This window comes from Plectropomus leopardus, chromosome 3 (genome assembly GCF_008729295.1).
Source record: "Plectropomus leopardus isolate mb chromosome 3, YSFRI_Pleo_2.0, whole genome shotgun sequence".
NCBI classification, from domain to species: Eukaryota; Metazoa; Chordata; class Actinopteri; order Perciformes; family Serranidae; genus Plectropomus; species Plectropomus leopardus.
Genome location: NC_056465.1, coordinates 8,159,709 through 8,185,286, shown reverse-complemented (window position 1 = coordinate 8,185,286; position 25,578 = coordinate 8,159,709). Strand labels below are relative to the sequence as shown.

General features: G+C 38.5%; 1 protein-coding gene across 1 annotated transcript in view; it reads left to right on the top strand.

The window, feature by feature from the left end:
- Positions 1–25,578, top strand: part of brinp3a.2 (bone morphogenetic protein/retinoic acid inducible neural-specific 3a, tandem duplicate 2) — a 66,125-nt gene that overhangs the window by 8,412 nt on the left and 32,135 nt on the right. Inside the window, exon 2 of the mRNA XM_042483317.1 lies at positions 13,640–13,997. Coding sequence (XP_042339251.1) covers positions 13,777–13,997 — 221 coding nt within the window. The 5' untranslated portion in view covers positions 13,640–13,776. The remainder of the gene's footprint in view (positions 1–13,639; positions 13,998–25,578) is intronic.

Here is a 25,578-nt window from a genome sequence, read left to right as displayed (position 1 = left end):
TTTTCTGATTAGACACTATCACTTGACAACACTGGTTTGGGTTAGGAAGGTTTAGACACAAAAACAATGTAGTGCAGTTTAGGGAAAGATTATGGTTTAGGTTCAAATAGACAATGAGACAATGAACATGAGAACATCATTTTGGGACACTTAATAAAATGCTGTCATTATTCTTGAAGGACAGCCTCTTAGTGCATGCCCCATTTGTGGCATATAGGGAAAAAAGCTACAATTTTGGGTTTCGGTAAGGTCAGAAGAAATAAAACAAATATTTAGGGTAAAGTTTGATTTTGCAATTATTATAAATATTTTTAAATACACAGCAGACAAAGAAGAAGCAGTTTCTAAATATCTTAATGTACAGCAGTCTACATCAGCAGCAGCTTGTGTAAATACATTTGAATAAGTTTATTTGTTGTGCAGCTTCACTAGAAGTCATTTACATACAAAGAGGATTATAGGAGATAAAGAATATTGTGGCCAAAATGCAAATTATTCTAGTTTAAGTCAGACTTTAAAGTGATAAAAGTAGGAAATATTTGTTTTTTTAAAAAGAGTCAATGTGCATGAAATGATAGGTCATAGTGTCCTCCTTTAAATCTTAATTTAGACTTGAAGACCACAGTTTTTAGTTTTTATTTGAGAATTTTAAAAGGTAAACCCAGCAGTCCACAGAACAACACCTACACAACAAAAACACACAAGCTCAAACACTTTCATTTAACCTTCCCCACAGCAACACAGTGCTGCTCTTCATTGTGCTGCTCGCTTTGAGTCTTCATGTCTGACGTATATATACGCACGCCTGTAGATCTGTGTTCACGATTGTGCGTGGAAGCGCTTACAGAAGTGCCATCTTTTTTCTTTGATGTCTTCTGCCGAGGACACCACGGGAGCTCGTGCTTTGTATTTGTTTGTACGACAGCCGGATGAGTGCAACTGGCAGTCATATATTATAATTTCACAAAGGCTGCGTTTCACCCCCGGCATTGGTATGAGAGGTATTGTTGACAGTTGTAGGAGGGAAGATAACTGGGTTAATTAGGGCCAAAAACCTCATTAGTCAGCACGTAGGGGAAGATGTAAAGTTTATCAGTTCCTGTTTCCCTACTTTGAGGATGGTTTTGGGGTTGGCTCGCAGACAAGTTACAAAGTGGATCCTGTTGAAAAAAAAAAAAATCTAATGAAATGTTTTAATCAACTCCCCCTCCTGCAAAGCAACCACCTCCTGTACATCTTCTTCTACCATCGTTTTCCTTCAAACGTGTTCAAAGTGTGAGATATCACAAAGAGACTCATTTCAATTTGCATACTCGCCGTGCCAACAAAGAGGATCTGCTGCGGTGAGTGTTCCAATGCTGGATATGGACACACACTGCAAGAAACCACACACATACATACACACACTCACAGGCAGAGACTCAGGTAGGTGACCGTTACAGCTCTGGCATCCTACAATAGTCGAGCAGATGTTTAGGGCCTGAATGCTCTGTTTTGTCCCGGTCTCCAATGGAAACGGCTGCTGAAATGCTCAAGAAAGATTAGGCTTGGGAGTTCCCACATCTCATCAAGCTTACTGTATCCTCCGAAAGACGGGGCGAGAGTCAAGATCCAACACCGCAGTCAGTAGCCAGGCCTGTAACTCTGGAGGGAACACAGGATTCTGGCAGGCGCACAAAGTTGCAGGAAGCGCTGCGGTAGGTACAGCCTGAAAGACGTGCTCGGAAATCTTGTATAGACAGATACATCTATTCATCATGAATGCCACACTGGTAGGAAAGCCAATGAACTGACTTGTTTTGGATGTTTTCTTCCAAAAATCAATAGAGATATTAACTCAAACATGGCAAGACTGGCAATTTTGTTAATTCTGCATAGGAAATTGGTGAATCAGTCACATAATTTCTTAAATAATAGCGAGAATATCACAGTAGGATTACAGGAGGAGTACAGGATTTTTGAAGGTAGCAAATACAGCCCAGCCAAATCATTCAAATTTCATTTCATATCATATCATTCAAATTATATATATATGTATATATATAGATATATAGACTTCAAGATATTGTATAGCCTCTGCACTGCAACGTGCACATGGCTAAGTCCATTTTTTGGTAGCACTGGAGAGTGTTGAGCTGCATTCAAACATACATACCTCTCTTGGATGGCTGTTTCTCAGTAGACATGAACTAATCAGTTGAGCATTGTGTCAATTAAAAAAAAAAATTGACATGATCAGTATTATCTCTGAGCAGCACGGTGATGCAGTGTAGTACTGTTACAGAAGGTTCCAGGCTCTGCGAGAGGGTTCTAGGGTCGACCCTGCTGGTGTGACTGGCCCGTGTCAGCGCGTACTCCAGCTTCCTTCCACAGTCCAAAGCCATGCAGGTTAGGAGGCTCTTAATTGTCCATAGGTTTGAATGTTAGCGTAAATAGATGTCTGTCTCCATGCGTCAGCTCTCATAGTGTGACGACCTTCCCGGGGTGTACTCAGTGTCAGCTTGGATTGACTCCGGACTATAGATATAGAAACGTAGATAAGCGTGTTCTGGATGGAAGTATGAAGTTGAATCAAATGAAGTTGCATGAAATTTAAAATATCAAGTTAAGTGCCAGTACCTCAAAATTGTACTGAAGTACTGTACTAGAATAATCCCTCGATGTTGCTTATTCCTAAATTGCTCAGAAGATAACTGTTTTGTCATGGAACTGTTTAGATCACCCCCAGTAACTGAAATTAATTCAAACAAGTAACCACTATTATGTTCACTTTCCGATGTTTAAAACAAAGCAAATTTCATGAAAATTAGAATCAGAATTATGTGAGTTACAATATATTTTGTAGTGAAATCTGCATCTCTAAAGACAGATGTATGTTTACAAGCAGATCTTGATCTCCTCAAGACCCATCACAGCGAGTTTAGAGCAGCAGCCAGTGAGATATCTATGTTTCTATACCTATGCTCCTGCCCTTCTGCGACCCTTAGCAGAATAAGCAGTTACGGAATGGTGAGGAATTATGAATTAATGAAGTATTGTCTCCTGTGTATGGCATATATATATAGTATATTAATTTAACCAATGGAGTTATATCACCCACTTAATTAGGCATATCAATAAGCCTACTTATTAATTACTATTATTAAGTAGACAAACTTTTGCCTACTTACAATCAAAAGTTAATATTAATCACGTTGTATTAGCCTATCAGTAATCAGTTGTGTAGACCTAATATACTGATAAATAAATAGGTAAATAAGGTAATAAAGTTTTTTTTAACCTGATAAGTTATCGTTTGTCACAGTTGTTAAATATAATTCTGTTCTCATAAATTGTCCGTACCCTTTTCTGTAATAAAATAAGGCACTCAAATTTGTTTATATCCCATGTATTTTGAAAGGCTGCGATCATGTGACCAATGCGCTGACGTTAGTAAACAAGGAAGTAGTGGTCGGAATTATGTGAACTTTGAGTCATTTGAGGTGCGTCCTCACCATGTTTCTCTCCCTGAACCTAATCACAGTAACTTTATTACATAAAAACCTAACCTTCCTAACTTACACTAATTACGTAACATCATTCGTGGGGCACTAATTTGTAAAATATCAAATAAACTGTTTTATGGGGATGCGTTGCAAAAGGTACTGTTTGCTCAACACATGAAATCTGCTAAAAAATGGAGTTTAAATTGTTACCTCACATTAATTATGTTTTTTCAATAAGTTTAACAGTGCTGCATAGCATCTGTGGAGGTACGTCAGGGGATATCCCACACCACTGGCTAACATTACCTACAAGTTGCAATAATGTTACAGAAAAATGAAATAAGATAATACATTAATGTCAATAAATATTTTAATTTAATATTTGAATAACGTATTCAGGATGTTTATGATTTTAGATAATGTTTCTGTAAGGTTAAATGCTGACTTGGACCACAGAATGTTCTTTTTATTAAACGTTCCGACAATGTTTCATGAGAACAGTGGAAGAACATTTTCAAAGGAACATTAAGAACACGTTATTGAGGCCTGAGATAACACATTTTTTTTTAATGAAAATGTAATATAATGCAATATGTTAACAAAACATTACTAAAACATTGCATTGGTTGCATTTTTATTGCCAGCAGGGTTATTATTATTTTTCCCCCAAGGCCACAAATTTACAAGATTTCAACTCAGTTGAGGACCCAACTTTAAAAATATATTCTTTCCTCTGTTATTTAAATGCGTCATTCTTGATCATTGAGAGGAAATGAAATAAAACAAAGGGAGTTGTCATTTCTCACAGAGGAACCAAACAGCCGGAGGACATGTCAGGCCCACACTGTGGACGTCATACCTTAACGTAACCACCGGCAGGGCTCGTAATGAAAAATGACTCACCATCTCATCATTTTGTTGACTTTTTTTTAAACACCATGCCTCAGGGAAGAACACTAAGAAATATAAGTTATGAACATGTTTTTTTAAATTTTCTAGTGATCTTCAGTCCACACAGTTAATTCATTAAAGGAATCTAAGTTGTCTAAATCTCTTTGTTGTCGAGTCATAAAGGGTGGATGAGCAAGTAGCTTGTCCTTGGTTAATAGAGAATGTGTTAAATTTCTCTCAACTTCATTTTAAAATCACAAAAAAGTAAATGGCACAGGAAGAAAAAACAGCAGGGATACACAGCACTCTGCTATTGATTTGCCGGGCCTTTTGGTCAAGTAATGACAAGACATTAAACCTTTGCAGATGACAGGAGTCATCAGAGCCGACTTGTTAAGTATTTTCGCAGCTGAAGTATTTGATATTCAGCGGTGCTTACTGAATATAGCCTGTCATTATGACGGGCGGTGGGCGTAAAAATGTTGTAGAGTTTGATCCACCGTTGGCCGTGCCTCACTCGAACGGCCATTTGTTTAACACCCTCCTTTCTCTATCTAACTGCCAGGACATAAAAGACTACCAAACGGATATTTCCTCCCTGCAGAAATAAACAGGACCTTGTCATAGGTGTCATTTAAAAGACAAATCCCCATGTGTTCTGTCGAAACAAAAAGAAAGGTGATTTTGTTTCCTGTGCAAATGTGTTTTTTTTTTTTTTTTTTAAAAGAAAGAAAAATAGTGCGTCACATAACAAGGCTGAGGCGATTGTGCATGTGTGCCGACTGTTTATTTCACCTGAGAGTCATTTCTAAACCTTGAGGGCCCCATAACGGATGTTTTTTAGAAGCAAGAAAGAATGCTTCTGACAGCTCATACCTTTATTTTAATTTAACTTAAAATTATGATTACCTCAGTGCTCGGAGAATACGTCTGGCGATGTTTTCCAGAATTTGAAGGGAGATTATGAAAACATTAGAAAACAAAACAGTCACTTAATAGCTCAAATCTACATGGATAATTGGTAAATGCACCACGTTTTGCCTTTCGCTGATATCATTCTTTGCATTCTTTCCTATTTTGGGAATAAGAGTCCTCACCATATTCATGTGTGGGAAAATCTATTCCCCCATCATTTGCACTCTGCTCACAATTCCATTGAGAGGAACACACAGGAACAAACAGAGCTTTCATTTCGTACAGAGGTTCCAAACAGCCCCAGGTTATTGGTGGCCCACGTTGTGCAAAATCATATTTGAGTGGATACACTGGGTGCCCTGCTACCGCTTGAATTGAAAATTCCGTCGTGTTGTATCGCCCGACATTTGATTTGTTGTTCCAAGATTATGCGAGGGCTCCCTGCCTCAAGGAGGAGCATTTTTGCACATCGTTTGATGAAAAGCGCTGTTTGCATAAGGTTAGGAATGTGACATAATGCCCTTGTAAGTGAAAATGGCATGTATCTGATATCTTCCAGGCAGCTGATAACAAAAGGCTTAGTGGATGGCTTTGTTTGGGGGGGCGATAATGTGATTATAAGGCTGGCGCGGACCTGTCGGAAAACAATGAATGTTTACAGACAGGACTGTCATAGCAAGTGTGTGGAAGGATGTGAGTCAAAAGATGGGTTTTTAAGAATGCAGAGGAGGAAGAGAGTGGGCTGTTTGAGGAAGGAGAGACAAAAGAAAAAAGCACAAAGGAGTGTGAGGGGATGGGGAAAAAAGAGCAAGTGAGCAACAGGGAACAGAGAGTGTTTTCCTGCATCAGCGTTTTGGACAGCTGCCTGTTGGATGATAGGATTAAAGAGCCTTTTAATATGACCTCTGTGCTCTATTTTGCTATTAACACACCACGCACTCCCCTCTGAGAGAGGTCACTCTATACACAACATGCACCGTGTAAAGCAAGGCTGCGTTTCACCTATAATATTTAGACAGAGTAGAAGCCGAGGGTAGTTTTGGATTCACTTGTAGCTGTTTTGCAGCCAATTTTACTGCAGCGTTGACACATCTTCATACATTTTCATGCAGCAACTTGTTGTCAAACTTGATGCTTTAAGATAATAAGACACAACTTCAGTGTCAGATTTTGTCAACTCCGCTGTCTGTGTGGCCCTCAGCTGCTGTAGGAATACAGGGAAAAGTGTGATGCTAGAGTTGGAACATAGAGCGTGGCAGAAGATGACATAAAACCCAGATGACTGCTCTGTCACGGCGCAAATAAACTATTCAACATGGCTGGAATGAGAACAGAAGCTCTTACTGATCTGTCACATTTTAACTGCATTAACAATAAAAGAATTTGGGAAAATTGCGGAGAATTTTCTCCGTTTCAGTGTTTGGTAACTTTATCTTCCCATCTATTGTTAGTAGCCATGCTGTGAAGGTTTATCCCTGCACTTTATGCAAGATTCAGAATTGCAGACTTGAAACTGAAGACTTTGACCTTAGTCAGACTCAAGGCAGTGACATGTATTGTGATTATTGTGGCATATTGGATTTGGCAGCATGACTGTGTTGGATCATCACAGTCTGGACCAGTTGGTATGTTGACAGTTGGGATATGAAATAATAGAGTTTTTATTTTTTACCCTAATTATTGGCCTTCTGGTCAAGTCTCTGCCTGTTTTCTCCAATGAGATTATGTGAAATGTGTTGAAACAATTTTACAACTGTAATCAGGACCAAGGGGAGAAAAAGCAAGCCTTGCAAATGGTAGGATCCTGGGTTAATATTAATAAGAATTAGTTCTGAATCCAGTTTATCATCTCATCTCATCCAAATCTATCTTTTTCCTTTGTATATGTGCGCTTTTGGTGCAAAAATGCAGCATAAATTAGCATGACAAACACTTTTCGATGCACGTCTATTTGTGCTTTGGTACAGGAACAAAGGATTATGGAGGTTTCCCAGCATCATTACTTTGATCAGCAGCCCCTTTTATACTGCATGTTCAAGGCGGTAATATTGTGCATTATTGCACCCCGCTGTTCTGTATAAAAGGTACAATGGCGGAATGAGGGGGGCAGAGTTGTCTTGCATTTATTTCCTGGAACACACTGCATGCATGAGCAGCGCGTGATGGCAACCTTGCTGAACCACAGAGTGTGTTCACACTGGCAGTGTTCTGGCTGTGATGCTTCTGAAGGGCCCCCTGCTGTCATGAGTAACAGTGCGGTATTTAGGTCTGTGTATAAGGACAGCAGGGAAGATGGGAGAATAGGTGGGACAGGTGTGATGTTTTAACTGCGTGTTATGTGCGCAGTCAGCAACGGTTAGGGACTAAATCAAAAAAGAAGACAACTGAAATTATCCACAAATTGGGAAAAGAATGAGATTTGGGAGAGTCTTACCCTCAACAGCCATATAACAGGGACGATAAATGATTGTTACGCAATCATAATTGTGCATCAAATGCTGCCAACGTGTATGTAATATGTCACACTGGAGGCAGTCGCTGTTTTGTGAACTGTCATGCTCATCATGCCTCTTTTGATTCCATGATACCGGCATGCTATCTAAAATCATACACTTGAGTGGCATGATGCCATCAGTGTTTGGGTCTGTGTAAAAATGCAAAGGCGGTATCAAGAGGAGACTTTGTAGCAGCTCTATAACACCGTCTCTGCGTAAAAAAAAAGGCTATTGAGTACCTGTTGTCCAGTGAGTTATCCTCTTTTCTAATTGTGCATATTGATGGGAAAAATTGTCATGTATTGGGTGTGTGGTCTTTGTTGGCATCAGTAATTTTAAGGTCAGACTGAAGTAACACTAATTAGAATTTGAAACTTCATTCAGATTTGACTGTTCTGACTTACTTGAGACTTAATACCCCACAATACTTAATTTGAGACTTAATAGTCAAAATGCTAAGCCTCAATTAAACCAGAGATTCTTCATTTTGACCCTGTAGAAGGATTTTTGTAAATGCTATGACTTGGATCATGCCTTGTAATGTGCTAAGGGGAACTCCAGCAGTCTGTTTACAGAAAGTCGAATGAAGCCTTTTGTGGCTCCAGAGAGAACTGAAAATTGCCTCTAAGTAACATCACTTAAGGCAATTTATATTTTTTCAGAAGTTTACAGCCTGCTCCTCATCTCTGCTTAAGGCGAGAGGTTTGAGGCTACACTAGCTGTTACGAACATAAAGCACCTGAATCTCCGACTGAAATGTTGCGGTCAGGTTGCATCAGGTTTGGAGAAGTAGGAAGAATGCATGGAATAAAAAAAATAAGAAAGACAATATATTTGGTTGTGCTGCATTGATTTTGATGCAGTTTTATGACAATGCTTTAGGAAAAAAAAAACAAAAAACAAAAAAACACTGTGGCTGTGCACTAATTTTATCCCAAAGAAGTCCAACTATTTTTGCTCAATAAGGCGTGATTTATTCCAGCAGTAAAACCTACAAATATTGGCACTGAAATCCCATTATCATGATAGCGCACTAAAATATAAATATAGTGTGTATATACTCACACACTGGGGTCAGGCATGCCGAGTCCGGGGAGCGATGTCGGACTGAAATCAATTCCCAAATTGCCAGCTCATCTCATCTTTAATACATTAAAATCCTCCTGCTTTCAATAATGAACCCTTATCACTGTCTCTTTCTGCTCATGAGCGTATGATAGTATTTAATATTACATTTTAAATCTGTTTCGGCTCTTTTCTATCTACCTCCAGCTGTTGTGCGCTCTTCCCATGCTGTCTGCCGTGTTGACTGAGAGTAATGATTTTTGAAACCCACGCACATCTGCACACACACCCACACACGGTCATATGGCTGAGTTAACTTGACAGATTGTCATCAGAATACTGTAATGGGACTCAAACACCCCAACACACACACCGCAAAGGAGTGTGTCACTGCGGGGGAGATGATTGACAGGTCTCGAAATTGTGATGGAGACTAATGTAAGCCCTGGACAGTCAGAACAGCAGGTAGTCTGATAAAACACAGCAACAGAGACGTTGTGTTTTAGCAACGAAAGTGTGTATTTGAGCAACAAAAGAGTGTCTTTGTCTGCGTGTGCATTTACTCCTTGATTTGCATGTGAGAGCAGCGCTTTAAAGTTGCCGTGTCACAGTAAAGCGAGTATGATAAGTACAGTTCTGAAAGCAGCAGCGCAGCAATTATACGCTGACTTAAAGGGATGATTCACAATGGGAATCTTAACGTCTACCAGTTAAAAAGCAGACTTTTACATCATAATATAGATGTAAATCAAAAAGTAAGCCTGCAACAGAAACATTACTAATCAAGTATGCAAAACTTTTCCCTTTTTATCCCAAGAAAGTTCTCGTCTTGTACCAGAAAATCCCAACTCACAGGCAGCGGTGATTCATAGTTAAAGAGAAATATTTTGTTCTGAAAAGGGAGTTAAATTATTCTCTCTCATATGAAAGATTGATTCATTGCACATCAGAGTGCATTTGACTCTAAAGTGCTGTGATTTTCTTTTATTTGATGACTTATTTCCCCACCAGCTGCTCAGAATACCAATTTTAGTTTTTTAAGAGTGGACTGCTTTTAATGATTACCTTTATAATTGGTTAATTTTTCCATTTATTTTTTACAAATCACCAATAAATCCTCAGGTCTGAAAGTCTAAAATTAGTAAAAAAAAAAAAAGTTGCACAAATTCCTAGTGTCAGTTTATTTCCATTTTGCAATTTCAACAGGATACATTTGTATTCTTTTGTGCTGGCAATAGCTGTGGCTACAGGCTTATAGTGTCCATCACAGTTTTGTGAATGTGATATCTCAAGAATCCCTGGAGGGATTATTCTCAAATTTGACACGAAAGTTCACTTGGACTCATAGATAAACAGACCGGATTTTGGTGGTCAAAGATCAAAGGTCAAGGTCACCAGGACCTTGAATCCATCTCATTCTCGTGAACATGTTTCAAGAACACCTTGAGGAAATGTCATCAAATTTGGCACAAATATCTACTTGAATCAAGGATAAACTGATGGAATGCAATGTTCAAAGGTCAAGGTCACCATGACCTCATCTGCTGCCTTCTCATAAATACAGTATCTTAAACACCTTGAGGAAATTTTATCAAATTTAATAGAATCTGGTGGCCAAAGGTCAAAGTCACTGTGACATAACAAGTTTTTGGCAATAATTCAGGGATTTATACGCTTATTATTACAAAATTTCACAAAAATGTCTCAAATATGATGAAGTGATAACATTTTATGTTCAAAAGGTCAAAAGCCAACATCACTGTGGCATCACAATGTTCTGCAAAAACACTGCCTGGCCATTACTTAAATCCATAACTCAGGAAAAGAAGATGAGACATTTTACTCATTTAGTGACACTAACCTTGGATGTCAACCTTGAAACTGTGCTTAGTGTAAGCATATTTTTTGAGGATGTGTACAAAGCATTCATGTTTTCACAGACATGAATGCAAGCTGTAACTGCAGGCATACAATTTTAATTCCACCCAATTCTAGTTGTTCCTGTGAAATGAAAATGTGTAATTTTACCAAAGGGCTTGATTAGATCAGATTAAGTTGACAGTAAAGGATTAAAGTCAACCTAATATTATCATTTTATATTGATTTATGTTGCAGTTCTCCAAGGCAGGTGTGTAGGGCAGCCTCCCAGCATGCATCGCGGCAGCAAACATATTGATTTCTTGCATTGTGACTGGTGTTATTCTGTTCTACATCATGTTCTCCAGTACTGTCAGATACAGAGAGGCGTTCTTCATAATTAATGTGAACCATGAATCCAAGCTGTGTCGAGCCCACCCAAAATTTGTACATGTCCTTCCTGACCCTTATTAAAGCACATAGTGAAAATTTTATTGCTTGTAATGAAATGCGCTGCAGTTAAAATCAGGCGAATTAAAAGATGGAGAAGGAAGGGAGTGAACTTTCATCTGTCTCGGCTGAATGTAACGTGCAAATGTATGTTCATCTGTATATCTGTTGTAATTCGTTGGCTTAGGAACAGATTAAAGTTGAGGTCATTCCAAGGGCATTTTCTCCTTAAGACTTACCGTGTGCAATAAGAATATCTCAACACTACTATAGTGTGACAGTAATGTTCACAGTAGTGGCTGCTGAAAAGGTTTTTTATTAGCAATATGCTTCTCCCCTCTAACTTTTTGTATTGTAACGTCAAAATGATGTAAAGGAGAAATTCAATACAACTCCGTTTCTAATACAGGTTCACACAGTGGACGATATGCTTTATGAAAACCCCTTTCATGTTTTTGTAATAGGCAGACTGCGAAATATGGACTGTGTTGTCATGCAGAAAAGGTTCCTCACAGCCGATGTTATCTAGATATCTGGCACGTGCTTAGACAGAATCGTGATGTGTGTCATGCAGGGAGGCTGGTTGCAGGCATGTCACTGTCTGCTGGCTGTGCGTCACATTCTGCTGCCCTCCGAACCCTTGGGGTGTCACCTGATCAGGTGGTCAACTAAGATATGTCACTCAGCACTGAATAAAAATGATGCTTTGTCATGACTTGGAATCTGATTTCTTGCATATTTACCGGTGTCCTCTGGTTCTACATTATGTCCTTCAACATTTATGTTTCTACACATCTACTCTTGCCATAATTAGTTATTGCCAGGGAGCGTGCTTAAATCATGAATATCCTTGTGTGCACAATTGATGAAGCTCTTCCCAATGTGGACACTTAAAGCAGTGTGGATTATATATATATATATATATATATATATATATATATATATATATATATATATATTTATATTTATTTTATATATAGTTAGGGGCTTGAGCCCTGGCTCTCCCTGTCCACATAATGAAGTGTCTTTGATTGAGACAGTAAAATCCAGTTTCCTCTTAATTGGTAAAGGGCTTGCATGGCATAGTAATTTTAAATAGAGCACACTACACAACAGATAAACAAGATGACAAGAGTGTGAAATGTTGGTGTTTAGTGTAGATTCAAAGTCTTTTTTAGTGCAAGGCTTCAAGTAGTTGCTTGTCTGGTTCAAGCAACGAGAAAACAGCTCTATGTACAGTATTCAATTGAAAGAAGTAAAAGCAACAAGTGCTCACATTTAGGAAGTGGTAGCAAGTTAATGTTACCTTGGTGAAATAATGAAAGAAACAGTTCACCCCAGAATCAAAAAGACAAATTTTCCTCTTAGCTGAAGTGCTGTTCATCAGTTTGGATTGTTTTGGTGTGAGTTGCTGAGTGTTGAGAATCTTGGCCTCAGAGATGTCCGCTTTCTCTCAAATCTAATGGAACTAGATGTCACTTGTGGTGCTCAAAGTGGCAAAAAGATACATTTGATAAACTCAACAGTAATGTCTCTATCCAGAAATCATAACCTGGTTACTTAAAGTAATCCATGGATCTTGCTGTAAGCAGTTTCATGTCAGAAGTCTTTTACTTCTCCCAATGTACACCAGTCAAAGTATCACTGTGCCAAAGGAAGCATACATCTACTCATGGATAAAAAACTTACACTCATGATAGCACAGGATGTAAACATTAATGGTGTCCTCAGCTGAGCTGTAACGTTAGCAGTGAACACACTCTTCCTTCTGCGCCATGATGCAGTTGCCAGTTGTAGTTTGGTAGAAAGAAATTAGTTCTCAAATCTGCTCAAAACAAAGTCTGTGGATAATCATGAGTAACCATATCATTATTTCTGGAAAGACACCAGGATTTGCTCTCATTTTGTTAGTACCCACTGATTTTTGGGATTCCCCTGTGTTTATGATTATATGTGTATATATATGCTCTTGTCTTAGGGAAGAAAAATTTCACGCACGGTCGAGAGCACTCTTACCAAGACAAAAAACAACAACAACAACAACAACAACAACAACAAAAAATCTTCTTTTCCTAGACTGCAAATTGTTGCCCAGCATAATGAAAAGTAATTTTTTACATCTGAGGAACACGTAAAGAAATGCATTAATATCCCCCAATTAATTTCCGATTTGTACGTTTCAGAGTAATTACAATGATTGGATTATTACATTTAAGATATAATATATAATTAGCACTACAGGCAAGAGGGGAAAATAGATATTTAAAGATATGGTTAACTGTCCCTTTAAATCATCAATTCATTGTTCATTGTCATTTTTGATAAAAGTAGCTGTGATAAAAAACCTCTTCTAACATTTATCAGAGTGTCTATATGTGCCTGCCACATGGGGCTGTTTGAGGTTTCTGTCTCTGTCTGTCTTTTATGATGGACGTGGGTGTTTGTATGATTCCTCATCTGTGTGTTTGTGTTTCCCTGTAGGTGTTCGGGGGGCGTTGAGGTGATGCAGGTCCCCCGGTCATCCCAGTGGAGGAGACAGCTAATGACGAGCGGCTTCGGCTGCTGAACGCCCCCCTGCCATCCCCACCCTCATCCCTCCCTCGCTCCCTCCATCTCTGATGGCTCTATGGGGTGTCGTCAGCCTCAGCCTTCACTGCTGGGTGTGTTTACGGTCTGTGGTAACAGCGGCAGCAGCAACAGCCAGCCTCCCCAATGACAAGCCCGGGGGCCCTCTGGACTGGCTCCTGTCTGATAAAGGGCCTTTCCACCACTCCCCAGAGTACATCGACTTTGTGGAGAAGAACAGGCAAGGCTTCTCCACCAGATACAAGATATACAGGTGAGTCAAGATGACAGCGGAATGAAGAGGCACTTTAAACTGTGTTTGCTCCTTTAATATGCACGACAAATCTCCCAGCAGCCACATCAAACAGTCACCGTGGTTGTCCTTTGAAAGATCGTCTGTCTGTAAATAAAGGCCACATACACAATATGATTATGTTTATGTGTTTACATAATTAGATTAGTATAACTCACAAAGTCACAGTATTTTGTCCTTAGTCACAGCCTGTACTCAAAAGCACTTAGAGCTGTAGTGTAAGATTCAGCTCATTTAACATAAGCAAACAGTTCATTGTTGATTTAAAGCATTAGTAAAAACTTCTGCTGTGATGTAAAGATGCAAACAGACACTGCTGACTTCGTATTCTTCACTCTAGATTTGTGAGTTGGCATGATGCTCAGACTAGAGCACTGCAGAGGGCAAAAACACCACCAGATAGAGCTTGAATTTTCTGTAGGAACCGGGCCTGACTTAACCTGCAGGATGTGGGATGTAATTTCTCAACATTCCTCCAGGCTTAAAGTGGGTCAGGTTCACACAAATTTTTGAAAGAAGTTCTGAAATTTTGTTTTATGTAATGAAATTGTTACAGTAATTTTCCATACATAATTTTGTACGTAATGTAACATAACATAACAGCAAATGTATTTTCTTTAGATGCCAACGTTGCTCTTATATGTGTCGATATTTGACATTTTGTCAACCATCACATATGTTTCTTGATTTTCTCTCTGTGTTCCATCTTTCCCTTCATGTATGCTAGCAACCTGAAATTATCTTTGGATAGAGTTTGTATGCATGTCCTAAAAATGCCAGGCAAGTGGGGCAATATATAAAACAAAATGTTATTATGTGTCCCTAACAAGTCATGGAAAAGCTTTTGAATTTTCGTCCATGAAAATGTGTGGAAACCCAGTCTATATGAAGTAACAAACAAACACTTAAGTTCCTCTTTTACTGCACTTGGTACTTTGCTGCGAAAACTCTGAGCCTCTGCTGTTGGTGCTCTGAATAATAGTATCTTCCAGCACTGCTCCGAGTGCACTCTGGCATTCCCAGCAACAATTTACAAACACACCTTATGTCACAAATGTCTGTTACCACAGTGAAAAGACATTGTAAATATTTTTTTTACAGTGGAAAGGGTTTTCATCAAGCTTGGGTCCAAAACTGCTGCAGTTGTTCAGGCTTTGACAAACCTATTCAAGTTCATGTAGTGTCTGTACCATTTTTTTGGACCCATTCAAAAGTCCTGGCCTGATGTATACAAGCTTTAATCAACAAAGTCTCCAATTTTCAACCCGAAACCAACACTAATATCCATTTAAGCACTCTATGTGCGCTCTCTCAAACAAACACACTAAGAGGTAAATTTATTATAGGCTGAAAACTTAACTACCAGTGCCACCTACAATCATGCCAAAAAATATTAATAAAGACCATACATTACAGAAAAGCATGATGCAGTAGAGAATATCGCCCCCTCAGTTCCTCTCATCATCCTGGTGACCGACTTGACTGTGTGTGTGTGAGACCTTTGAAATGTGTAGAAGAACACAGGACATTAATTAGCTTTAGATTCTGATGGATCCTGTCTGTGTCTCTGGAGATTTTGAGGATCAGAGAAGTTATGCTGCTGTGCCTCATGTGTGAATATGCACCACATCTCACTTAATAGGAAGAAACCCTTATTGTTTTTCAGCTGTGGTGGCATTCCTGCAGGAGGCATAACTGCAAGCCATGCATCACCAATATACAATATAATATACCTCATTATAGCACATTAATAAAATACCTGCGTTAAATATTTATAATATAATTAATATAAAAGTGGCCTATTTGTGCTCTGTGTGTAAATGGGCACAATTAAAGGAGTGAAGTTCAATGAGTCTCACTCATGCCCAGCCAGAATTGATTCAGTGCACCGGGGGCTGTTAGGGCTCAATGGGCTTGTAGATCTCTATCTTAGACATATTTATAACAAGACAGTAACATGAGCTGACCAGATACTAGTTGACATCGCAGTCGCAAACTAAGCAGCTATACCAATATTTAAAGACGGCAAATAAATGACAGTGAATAAATGAGCCATATCTATCAAAGGAACAGTTGAGCATTTTGGGAAAGACTCCAGACTAATTTACTTTCTTGCCAGAAGTGATATGAGAAGATCGATACAACTCTTGTAACTGTGCTGTAAATATGAGGCGATAGCCAGCAGCCAGTAAGGTTAGCATAAAGACTAAAAGTTCCTGGCCTGGTTTAGAGCAAAGCTGACAAAATCAGTCCATCCGTCTCCAGAACTTGGTAATTGACAGGATATTTCCTGAAATAGTGTGACACACAAACTAGGGGTAGACCAATATTGGTTTTTCAGGGTCAATAGGGATACCAGTTATTAGTACTTAATGAGACCAATAACTAATATTTGAAATCGCTATGCATTTACAATAACAAATAAAATATTTCTGTCAAAATTTGGAATTTGGAATATAACAAACTCCAACAAAAAACTTTGAACACCATTTACTGCAAGTTCCCTGTAATTTAAAAAAAATAAAGTTAAGTGAAAATTTTTAATTAAAAGAAGAATGAATAAAAATAGATCCCTGATGTTTTTCCAAAGTAAAAGTTCCTCCTTGCTGATACTTTTTTTGCATGTATTACAGATTGCCTTTCCTGGAGTTGTAATAAAAATGATGTAATATGCACACTCTTTCATTAATTCATTTTATTGGTAATCATTAAAATAACACACAGATACAGATAATCGTCAACATGCCGAATATCAGCCCTAATAATCGGCCAACCCCTAACACAAACCCCTGTTTTGTTTTTTTTTCATATGAATTGCACAGCTTTATATTTACCAAAATAATAACCAATAGTTGCATCTTCCCAAAATGTCAAACAGTTCCTTTTAGAGCAATCAGCAAAGCCATGACACAGTAAACTGTTCACAACCACAGCTTCCCAAAGGCTAATGACCCCCAATATCGCATTTAAACACAGCCATTGCAATAATTCTGATATGCATGATACTATAATTTAATAAGCATAACTTTAATTGTTTGTATAATCATTTGAACATTCTATATGAGATTTGCATGAAATAGTCTGTACAGGGGTTTCAGCAGTACAAATGTAATGATTCAGCGTCATTCCTGGATGCTGCAGGATGGTTTAATTAATAATAAATATTTCGAGAACCCTATTAACAGTCAGCTGTTGCATATTTTGAGATGTTAAGCAAGAGAAAAAATATAGATTAGGAGAGGTGTTCATAATTAATATGAACCATGAACCCAGAGCCCAGCCAAACTGTCCTTACCTGACCCTTATTAAAGCACTCTAGTAAAAATTATATTGCTTGCAGTGATGTGTGCTGCAGTTAAATCAGGTGAAGTTGAATTAAATGATAAAGATGAGAAGTGAAGGGAGTGAACTTTCATCTGCCTTGGTTGAACTAACTTGCAAAATTACATCTGTTGTAATATGTTGGTTTAGGCAGAGATTAAAGTTGAAGAAAAGGTCATTCCAAAGGCTTTTTATCCTGACACCATACTGTATGAGATAGACAGCACATTTACAGTACATGCTGAGTTAAGTCAAGCTATGGTTTTAGCTCCGTTAGGCTATTTAATTAGACTACATTCTTTGTCTCAGTATCCAAGCACTCGGGACGCATCGATTTATTGATGAAAGTATGCCCGACTTTCTTCCAGTTGACCTATTACGTCACATACCAAACAAGCTAGCAAATGGCAAACGGGTTGCACGTCAACTGTGACAACATGACATGACTATTGGTACTGTACTTGGTATTGGTTTTGCATGTACTCTGGACTTTATTTGGTATCTTCGTCTTGTTTTGTTTTCCTCTCTTCTTCTTTTGTTTTTCCGGCTTTCTTCTACAAATTTGTGCTGCTCGACTTCTGGGTCAAAGCCCAGCTTCAGGGCTATGGAGCATGTGCAGAACGTCTAAGCCAGTTCAGGTCCATTTGAGGCTTATACGTAAAAATGAGAAAATCAACCCCAAATCTCATTATCTAGGTGTGTTAGACTGAGTTAATTCAGGTAAGTAAGATTTCAGTCAGACTTACATGTTTACTTGTATTTTAAAAGACCAGTTTTAGTCGGAATAACACAACAATTTGACAGTTTCTAACCTCATGTAAACGTACTGACTGTGTTCATAGCGGCAGTGATTTTTATCAGCTGTACATTTGCTTTTCCCTACTTTTAATATTGTAACATCAAAATGATATAAGGGAGAAATTCAATACAACTGCACTTTTGACATTATAGCACACGGTGGACAATATGCTTTATGGAAACCCTATTCATGGTTATTCAGTAGGCAGACTGCATTAGTTGGGCTGTGTTGTCATGCAGAAAAGGTTCCTCGCAGCCAGTGTTCACAAGATATCTGGCACATGCCTAGACAGAATCATGATGTGTTTAATTCAGGCACGTCGCTATCTGCTGGCTGTACATCACATTCTGCCTTCCAAACCCTCAGGGAGTCACCCGATCAGGTGGTCAACTGAGATATGTTGATTAGCGCCGGAAAAAATGATGATTTGTCATGACAGAAACATAGTCTGAGGTATTGGCATGCGAGCAAATTAGTGGAGATTGTGTCATGAATCATATCCGTCGTCATTTAGGAGGATGTTGTCTAGGCTTCTGGAAATAGACGGACAGGGTTCCTGACATCTATGGATTGGTGCAAGGATGCTTTATGGCTTCGGTGATCGGTTGCCGCGTTAGAGCTTTTTAATATTTCCTTCTCTGGCAAAAGGCAGCGATCCGTTGGAGCTGAGCTGCATGGGCGGCAAGATTAATAGTCTTATCATGTGGCCAAGTGATTAGTGAGCTCTTAGTACTTATTACTCTGCATTATCACAGAATCCCCAGAGAGGCTTCTGTCAGCTGCAAGGTTGTGTTTGAGGCTCTCTAGATTACCACAATGCGGCATTGATTAATAGTGATGATATTAAAAGGAAAAACTAACCTAAAAAGTAAATAGCCTGTAAATCTTCCTAAATTGAATTCGCTTGGATTCAGTCCCATTCGATATCAGAGAGAAATCAGAGGGAGACAGGAGGGATACAGCTGTGGGTGAGCTTCTGTTTTTCTGTATTGGCAAATAATAGCTCTTTTTCAGTGCCTGCGTTGGTTGGGTGAAATGTGGTGATGGTTTTGGGAGCTCGCACCTGGAGCTGCCTCATAAAAAATTCAACAGGGTTGTTTTATTAAAGAAAGTGGGCCCATTGCAATATTCTCTCAAGGGGGGCAACTTGATAGCTGTGCTCCTGCTGTGTACCAGAAGTCTTTAAATTTTCCAATCAAGCTCTAACCCTCATGTACAAACAAGAAGAGAAAGTGATTCTCCATGGCAGCATTTCCTAACCTTTCGGTCTTTTCTTGGATTAGGCAAAAACGTGTCTACATGTCGATCCTCACAACATGTTAGAAACTGTGTCTGATAAGCGAACATCAACCTTTGTTTTGTCAGAGCTCCGACTGTTTCATTTTAATAATTCAGAAAGGTACTTTTTATGTTACCAAATATGCCAAACCTATCAGTGGATTAGAGTTTTAGAGGCTGTACAAGGCTAACTGTGACTGAATGAAAAACAACTTTTGCAAAGTTTTCTGGTTTAGATAAAAAACAAGAAAGTGACACGACCAACCATTCAATGCCAACCATCAGTGCTTGACAGGTTTTTAGGAGCCTGGTGTTGCAGGCACATCAAATATCAATGAGTACTTAAAAAAAGAAGAAAAGAAATGTTATTGTTATATGTATTTATTGGATAATGTTATGAATAATCTATGCATGGACTAGAACTGTTATAGTTCAAATTTACATTAGAACACTTCTGTTCTAATGTGTTATGTATCTTAACATGTTCTTTTACATGTCCCATATATTTACATTGTTCTTCTAATAGGCTAGTTGTACTTTTTCTTTAAAAAGTACATATACTGCTATAATTCAGGGGAGTACATTAAAAGGACCAAATGGGCACGGGTAATCATAGAACATTTTTATTCAGACAGCTTGTTGTGAGGCCTCAAGAGATGAAAATAGCCAAAACTTTGCCAATATCTGGAACATTATTTACCCCCCCTTCCCTGACATGCTAGGCTGACATGGTTAGTACCAATGGATGCTTTAGGTTGTCTAGTTTAACAAGATAACACTACCTTGGCTAGTTTAAGAAGATTAGCACACCACAGCCTCTTAAATACATTGATTTCTGCATCCAATAATTTTTGTTGGATGTGCAGCAGTTGTATTAGGGGGGAGCCACAGTAACAGATATGCTGAAACTTTACATGTCACTTTTATTGATTTCATGTTGTAGCAATGCTTCAGTTAATGTGATTACTTAGCTAGGGTTAAGATCATGTTTTGACTTGAAATACTGGGTTTAGTATTCACACACACAATTGAAAATGTGTTAAAAAAACAGGTTTTGTAACAACAAACACAATTGGAAATGTCTTGAACTTTTGTAAAAAAAAAAAACAATTTGCTTTTGTTGTTTGTTGGTCTCCAGCAGTGGTCTGCTGCTGTCTTCTGCTTGGCAGCTGTCTCACATTAGAAACATTGATATGATACATTTGAAACTCACAAAGAAAACCACGGTTTGCAGCAACATGTAGACAGAGATGATCAGATTTGAAGGCATCTCTCAGAAACTGAAGTTTACACAGAAAGTGTAAACAAGTGGGATAAATTAAGCAATTTGATAAGATTAAACACAAAACTTAGAAACTCCAGAAGCGTGTACTGTAATTAGATAGAACATGATGCAAAAACTGACTTAAATTAGAGGATGTATCTCTGGTTTCATATGCAGTGACTGCAGCTGCTGCTCTGTGGCCAGGCTTTTAACTTTTAATAGCCACATTTAAAGCCTACATGATAGTTGGTATTAAAAAAGATTTGTGTGGAATAACACTTTGAGGTCAGATATAAAGAAATCCACTTAGTCTCATACATGTTAATTTAGAATGCATTTCACAGTGTGAAAACAAGGTCAGGAGTGCGGACGCTTACGTGTTTGAAAGATGTTGAACTACATGCAGGATTCTTGTTAAAACCTCTACAGCAAAGTTGCTGAAGCTGCTGTCAAACACAGATTTGAAAATCAATAAGTAATTGCTTTATACTTAAAATGAAGGATACTAAATTAAAACTATGTAGAAAAAAACCCTCAAGGGTTTAGAGATGACTAAATTACAGTGCAGATGGTGTCCATAAGCATAACTGTGCATCAACATAATGAATTAGAACAATGGGACTTTAATAATTATCTGCAATTAGTTTATTCTTCAGACCGGAGCATGTAGGACACGCCCACCCTTTGAGATTAACTTGATCAAAAGAAAAGCAGCTTCCTGTTTGATGTAAGAGCCACTTCAAGCACAATGAACGGCAGCAGATTTCCTAAACCACAGGGGAGTCTGCAGGTGCTCTGAAGAGGGTTGAGGTGAGTGTTTTAGAGCAGACTCCCTCAGCGGTGCTTCTCAACATCCCACCGCTACACTTTCACTGATGTTTCTTTGTCTCGTCTCCTCTCCTGAAATTCCCTTTAGAGGTTTTGGCAACTCCAAGTCCCCTCTTGTGGTAAATAGGCTGGTGAGAGAGCAGTAATAAATAGCAGTTTTCCATCCTTTAAGGCACTTTTCCTCACCCTCTGTTTGAAATATCAGAAAAAAAATATTGGCATCTGTACAAGTCATAAGAAACACAACGTTAGACATTTTCCCTTGAATCAGCCCCATTAATTTCTCAGTTTTTACTTTAGTTCTCACTTTTATTCAATTTGTCAACGCTGCAGGCAACCGAAGGCAATTTCTCTCGAGTTAAGCTGTCTCGCTATAGTTTGATTCAATATAGAGCAGAAAAGTGTAAAAAGAGGTGATAATTCCATTGTAAACAGGGGGAAGCCTCATTATGGTTTCTTTTTTTTTTTCTTTTTCTTTTATTTAATCCCCAATACAGGTTCTCTGCCACACTAGCAGCATGGAAGAATGAATATGTTAGTCTTTTGGTTGGTCTACCACTTTGGTCCAGACCGGAATATCTAAAAAAAAATATCAGATAGATTGCCTTAAATATTCTTACATACATTTGCCGATACATCCCCTGACTTTGGTCATCACCTGACTTTTCCACTAGTGGCACCATGAATTTTTTGGCTTTAAGAGCGCCACAGTTGTTGAATGGATAAACTTTTTTTCAACAGCAGACATTTTTGCATGTCATGGTAGAAAAAGCAAAGTTGTATTTAATAACATTAATGATAGATGTATTCCATAAAGGAGAGGTCCTGGTATTGTGAATGCTGTCTCGTTTGCTGGGACACTTAATAGAACTGAGCAATTGATGATATAGATTTTACCTGTGCTTTTCCTACTATGACAAGTCAAAATGTCTGCTGTGAAAATTGTCCACTGTGATTAAATTTGATTCAGTGCCATCATTGGGTCAGAATTTCAATTATTCTAATTCATGACCAAATACTTGCATACCTCACATTCCCATCAGCCCCTGATGTAGGCTACATTGTGTTTAGTGCTACAGAGCAATATTAGCAGGCAAATACCTGTTGGACATGGTAACATTGTAGTTATTAAAATATAATATCAGGACAATAGCACTGCCATTATGATCATACTAGCATGTTGATGTTAGCAGTTAGCCAGCACCATAACGTAAACAACTCCCTAACCCTGAGTCATCATCCTCCTCAATCTGGTTGTCACCTTCTAAATCTTCATTTTATATATTTATACACACACACACACACACACACACACACACATATATGAGTTGATGTAGGGGCTGAAGGGGTATACTTTACTGTCGAGCATTTGCTCAAAGTATAACTTCACTGACCTGCTAACATTGCGGACTCTCAATTTTGCTGATTTAATGTGGTGTTAAAAATCGAAGGACCCTTTAAAATTTACTTTTTAATTCAGCTGCTTTTATTCTTTTAGCATGTGTCAATATTGTTTGTGTCACATTTTCATCAGTTTTATGCTACATATTTATAACAAACTGATGCGTGAACTGTAGTGGGAGACTTTACATTCATTAAACATATTATCATATTTTCTGGCTTTAAAAGACCCACATTATGTTATAAACTACAGTTATGGAGCCAAAATAGGTACAATGTAAAAAAAAAACCAAACCGAAGTAGCACCTGCTGACATGTCATTGTCTCAGCAGTTTCTGTGTCGAAAACTGCACATTGCGTAAGGAAGTTGCATCAGTAAGTGTCAGTGGTCATTGCTCTGATCCTTCTATAGTAAAGTGGATGGATAAATGCTTAAGCCTGTGATTGTTGTAAGTGATCATTTTTGACCATCCATTTTTGGCTGAGAGGCACATCACTTTCTGTAGAAAAGAGGGCAGAGGTGATTGGAAGTGACAACGTTATTTTCCGGTCTGCTCTTCCTCATGTGCAGTCCGGATCTCTGCTAAATTCTAATAAATGTTCAATGACGGGAGAAGATGGATCACCGGAATCGGTGCTCGGAGTTACAGTGTTTGAGCTACGTCAGCAATGATGGAGTAATGAATTCACACCACGTTAGCCCCTCTACTTGATTCCCCGCTTTTCTTACTGATTGAATTTGAAAGAATTTTTAACAAGTCGTCTGAGGGAAATGAAAGAGGGTTTGTCTTTTTGTGGTGTGAGTGTGTGTGTTTTGGCGATTCACTGGAGAGCATACCCGTTGCTTCCAGTGCAAACACAATGTGGGCCTTCCGCCTCGGCCACCTGTCCACAGGAAACACTGCCAAGGGAAGGCAGCCATATTCACCAGGGTGAAGGCAGGAGTGTTGACATGTATTTGGCCGCGCTCGGAACATATTGCATTTGGATAATGCATGTGATTATTTATTTATGGGGTACGATTTCATTATAAACACCATTTAACTGTGAAAAAATCACTCTGCTCATTAAATATTATTTAACTGCTTAAAGATTAGGCCGCGTGCCAGCAAATAAATGTGGATGCAAAAAGCATCACAAGCACATTATTGGAGGAAATATAGAAAAAGTAGCAATGCACCAATCTAAAAATACCCCAAATCTATGAAATAAATAAATAAATACATACATATAAAAGGAAAAGAAAATGTATTCAAGTACCTGCTAAATTATAACCAGCTAAATTTCAAATGTAAAAGTACTTTGCTGTGGAAAAATACCCCATGCAACATATCAGATTGTTAGATGCTACTGATTTGTAATGCATAAGCTTCCTGTTATAGCTCTTGGAGGTGTAGCTCATTTTTACTACTCCATATACAGTCAGGTATAGTCCAGTGGTTCTCAACCTTGGGGTTGGACCTTGTCCAATGGGTCACAAGATAAATCTGGGGGGTAGTGAGATGATTAATGGGGTAGGAAAAAAGAAAGTTCTACTGCACAAATTTGTATTTATATTTTGGCCTTATCTCCAATTGTGGCTTTTTTGCGGACTATTGGATCTTTTTTTTCCCTCTTTGGACCTTAACAGTTATAGATAAAACCATCTGAGCGGGGGGGATTCATTTTTTGGAGGTGCTAACAACCCAATAACATCTAACTGATCCCAACTACACACAGCTTACAACAAGTTGAAAAGGTTACCAAGCAGTTATTTTAATCCTTAACAAGAAATTGTGTTTTATTAGCTTATAGTATGTTTATTAGTAGTTGTGAGATGAATACAGTAGAGTAACAAGTAGAATGACTCAATCTGATATGTAGTAGTGGAAGTGTAAAGTGACAGCCCAGTCTCCAGAATAATAATAACCCAATACCCTAACCTAAAGACACAATTTTTCTCTATCAGTTTCATAGAAGACGTACAATTATAACATATCTATGGTTTGCAGAAGCCTACAATGCCAACATTTATTCTAGCGATTAGTTAAAAGTGACATAAAATAGATAAACTCAAGTACAATGTCGCAGCACTTTTACTAATCTACCCAGTTACTTTCCACCACTGCAGATGCAAACCCTATGAACCTGCCAAGAAAGAGGGGGCCTCTTTAAATTAAAAAAAATTCAACAATTCAAACAACTCGGCTATGATAGCGTCCACAGTGTTAAACTGATGGAACTGATGGTGCTTTGGCAAGAAAGGAGCAAACGAATTTGATAATAATAATGACTGAGCTGGTTGTGGGGAGGATTGCAGCCCCTAAAGTCAACTCCGTGGTGAAACCCATTTCATTTCCTCTTCTCCCTGCAGGACGAACCATTTGGCCTATCGGGGGTTTAAGATAAGACGGGGCTAGCTTATCACAGTCAACGATAACTGAAGAAACGAACGACAGTGGGGATTTGCGAATACTCTTTCTACACCTGTTCTCTGCCCCCTCCCTTTCTCTCTTGCGCTCCCTCCTTGTGTATTCCTCTTTTTTTCTTTTTTTCTCTCCACAGAACGTGCTGCGGCTTTGAACTAGTCCTTTCAAGCTGCAAAGCACAACTCAAGAGACACAGCGTCCCATTTGAAGAGGTCATTTATTTGTACGGCATGAAATGAGGTG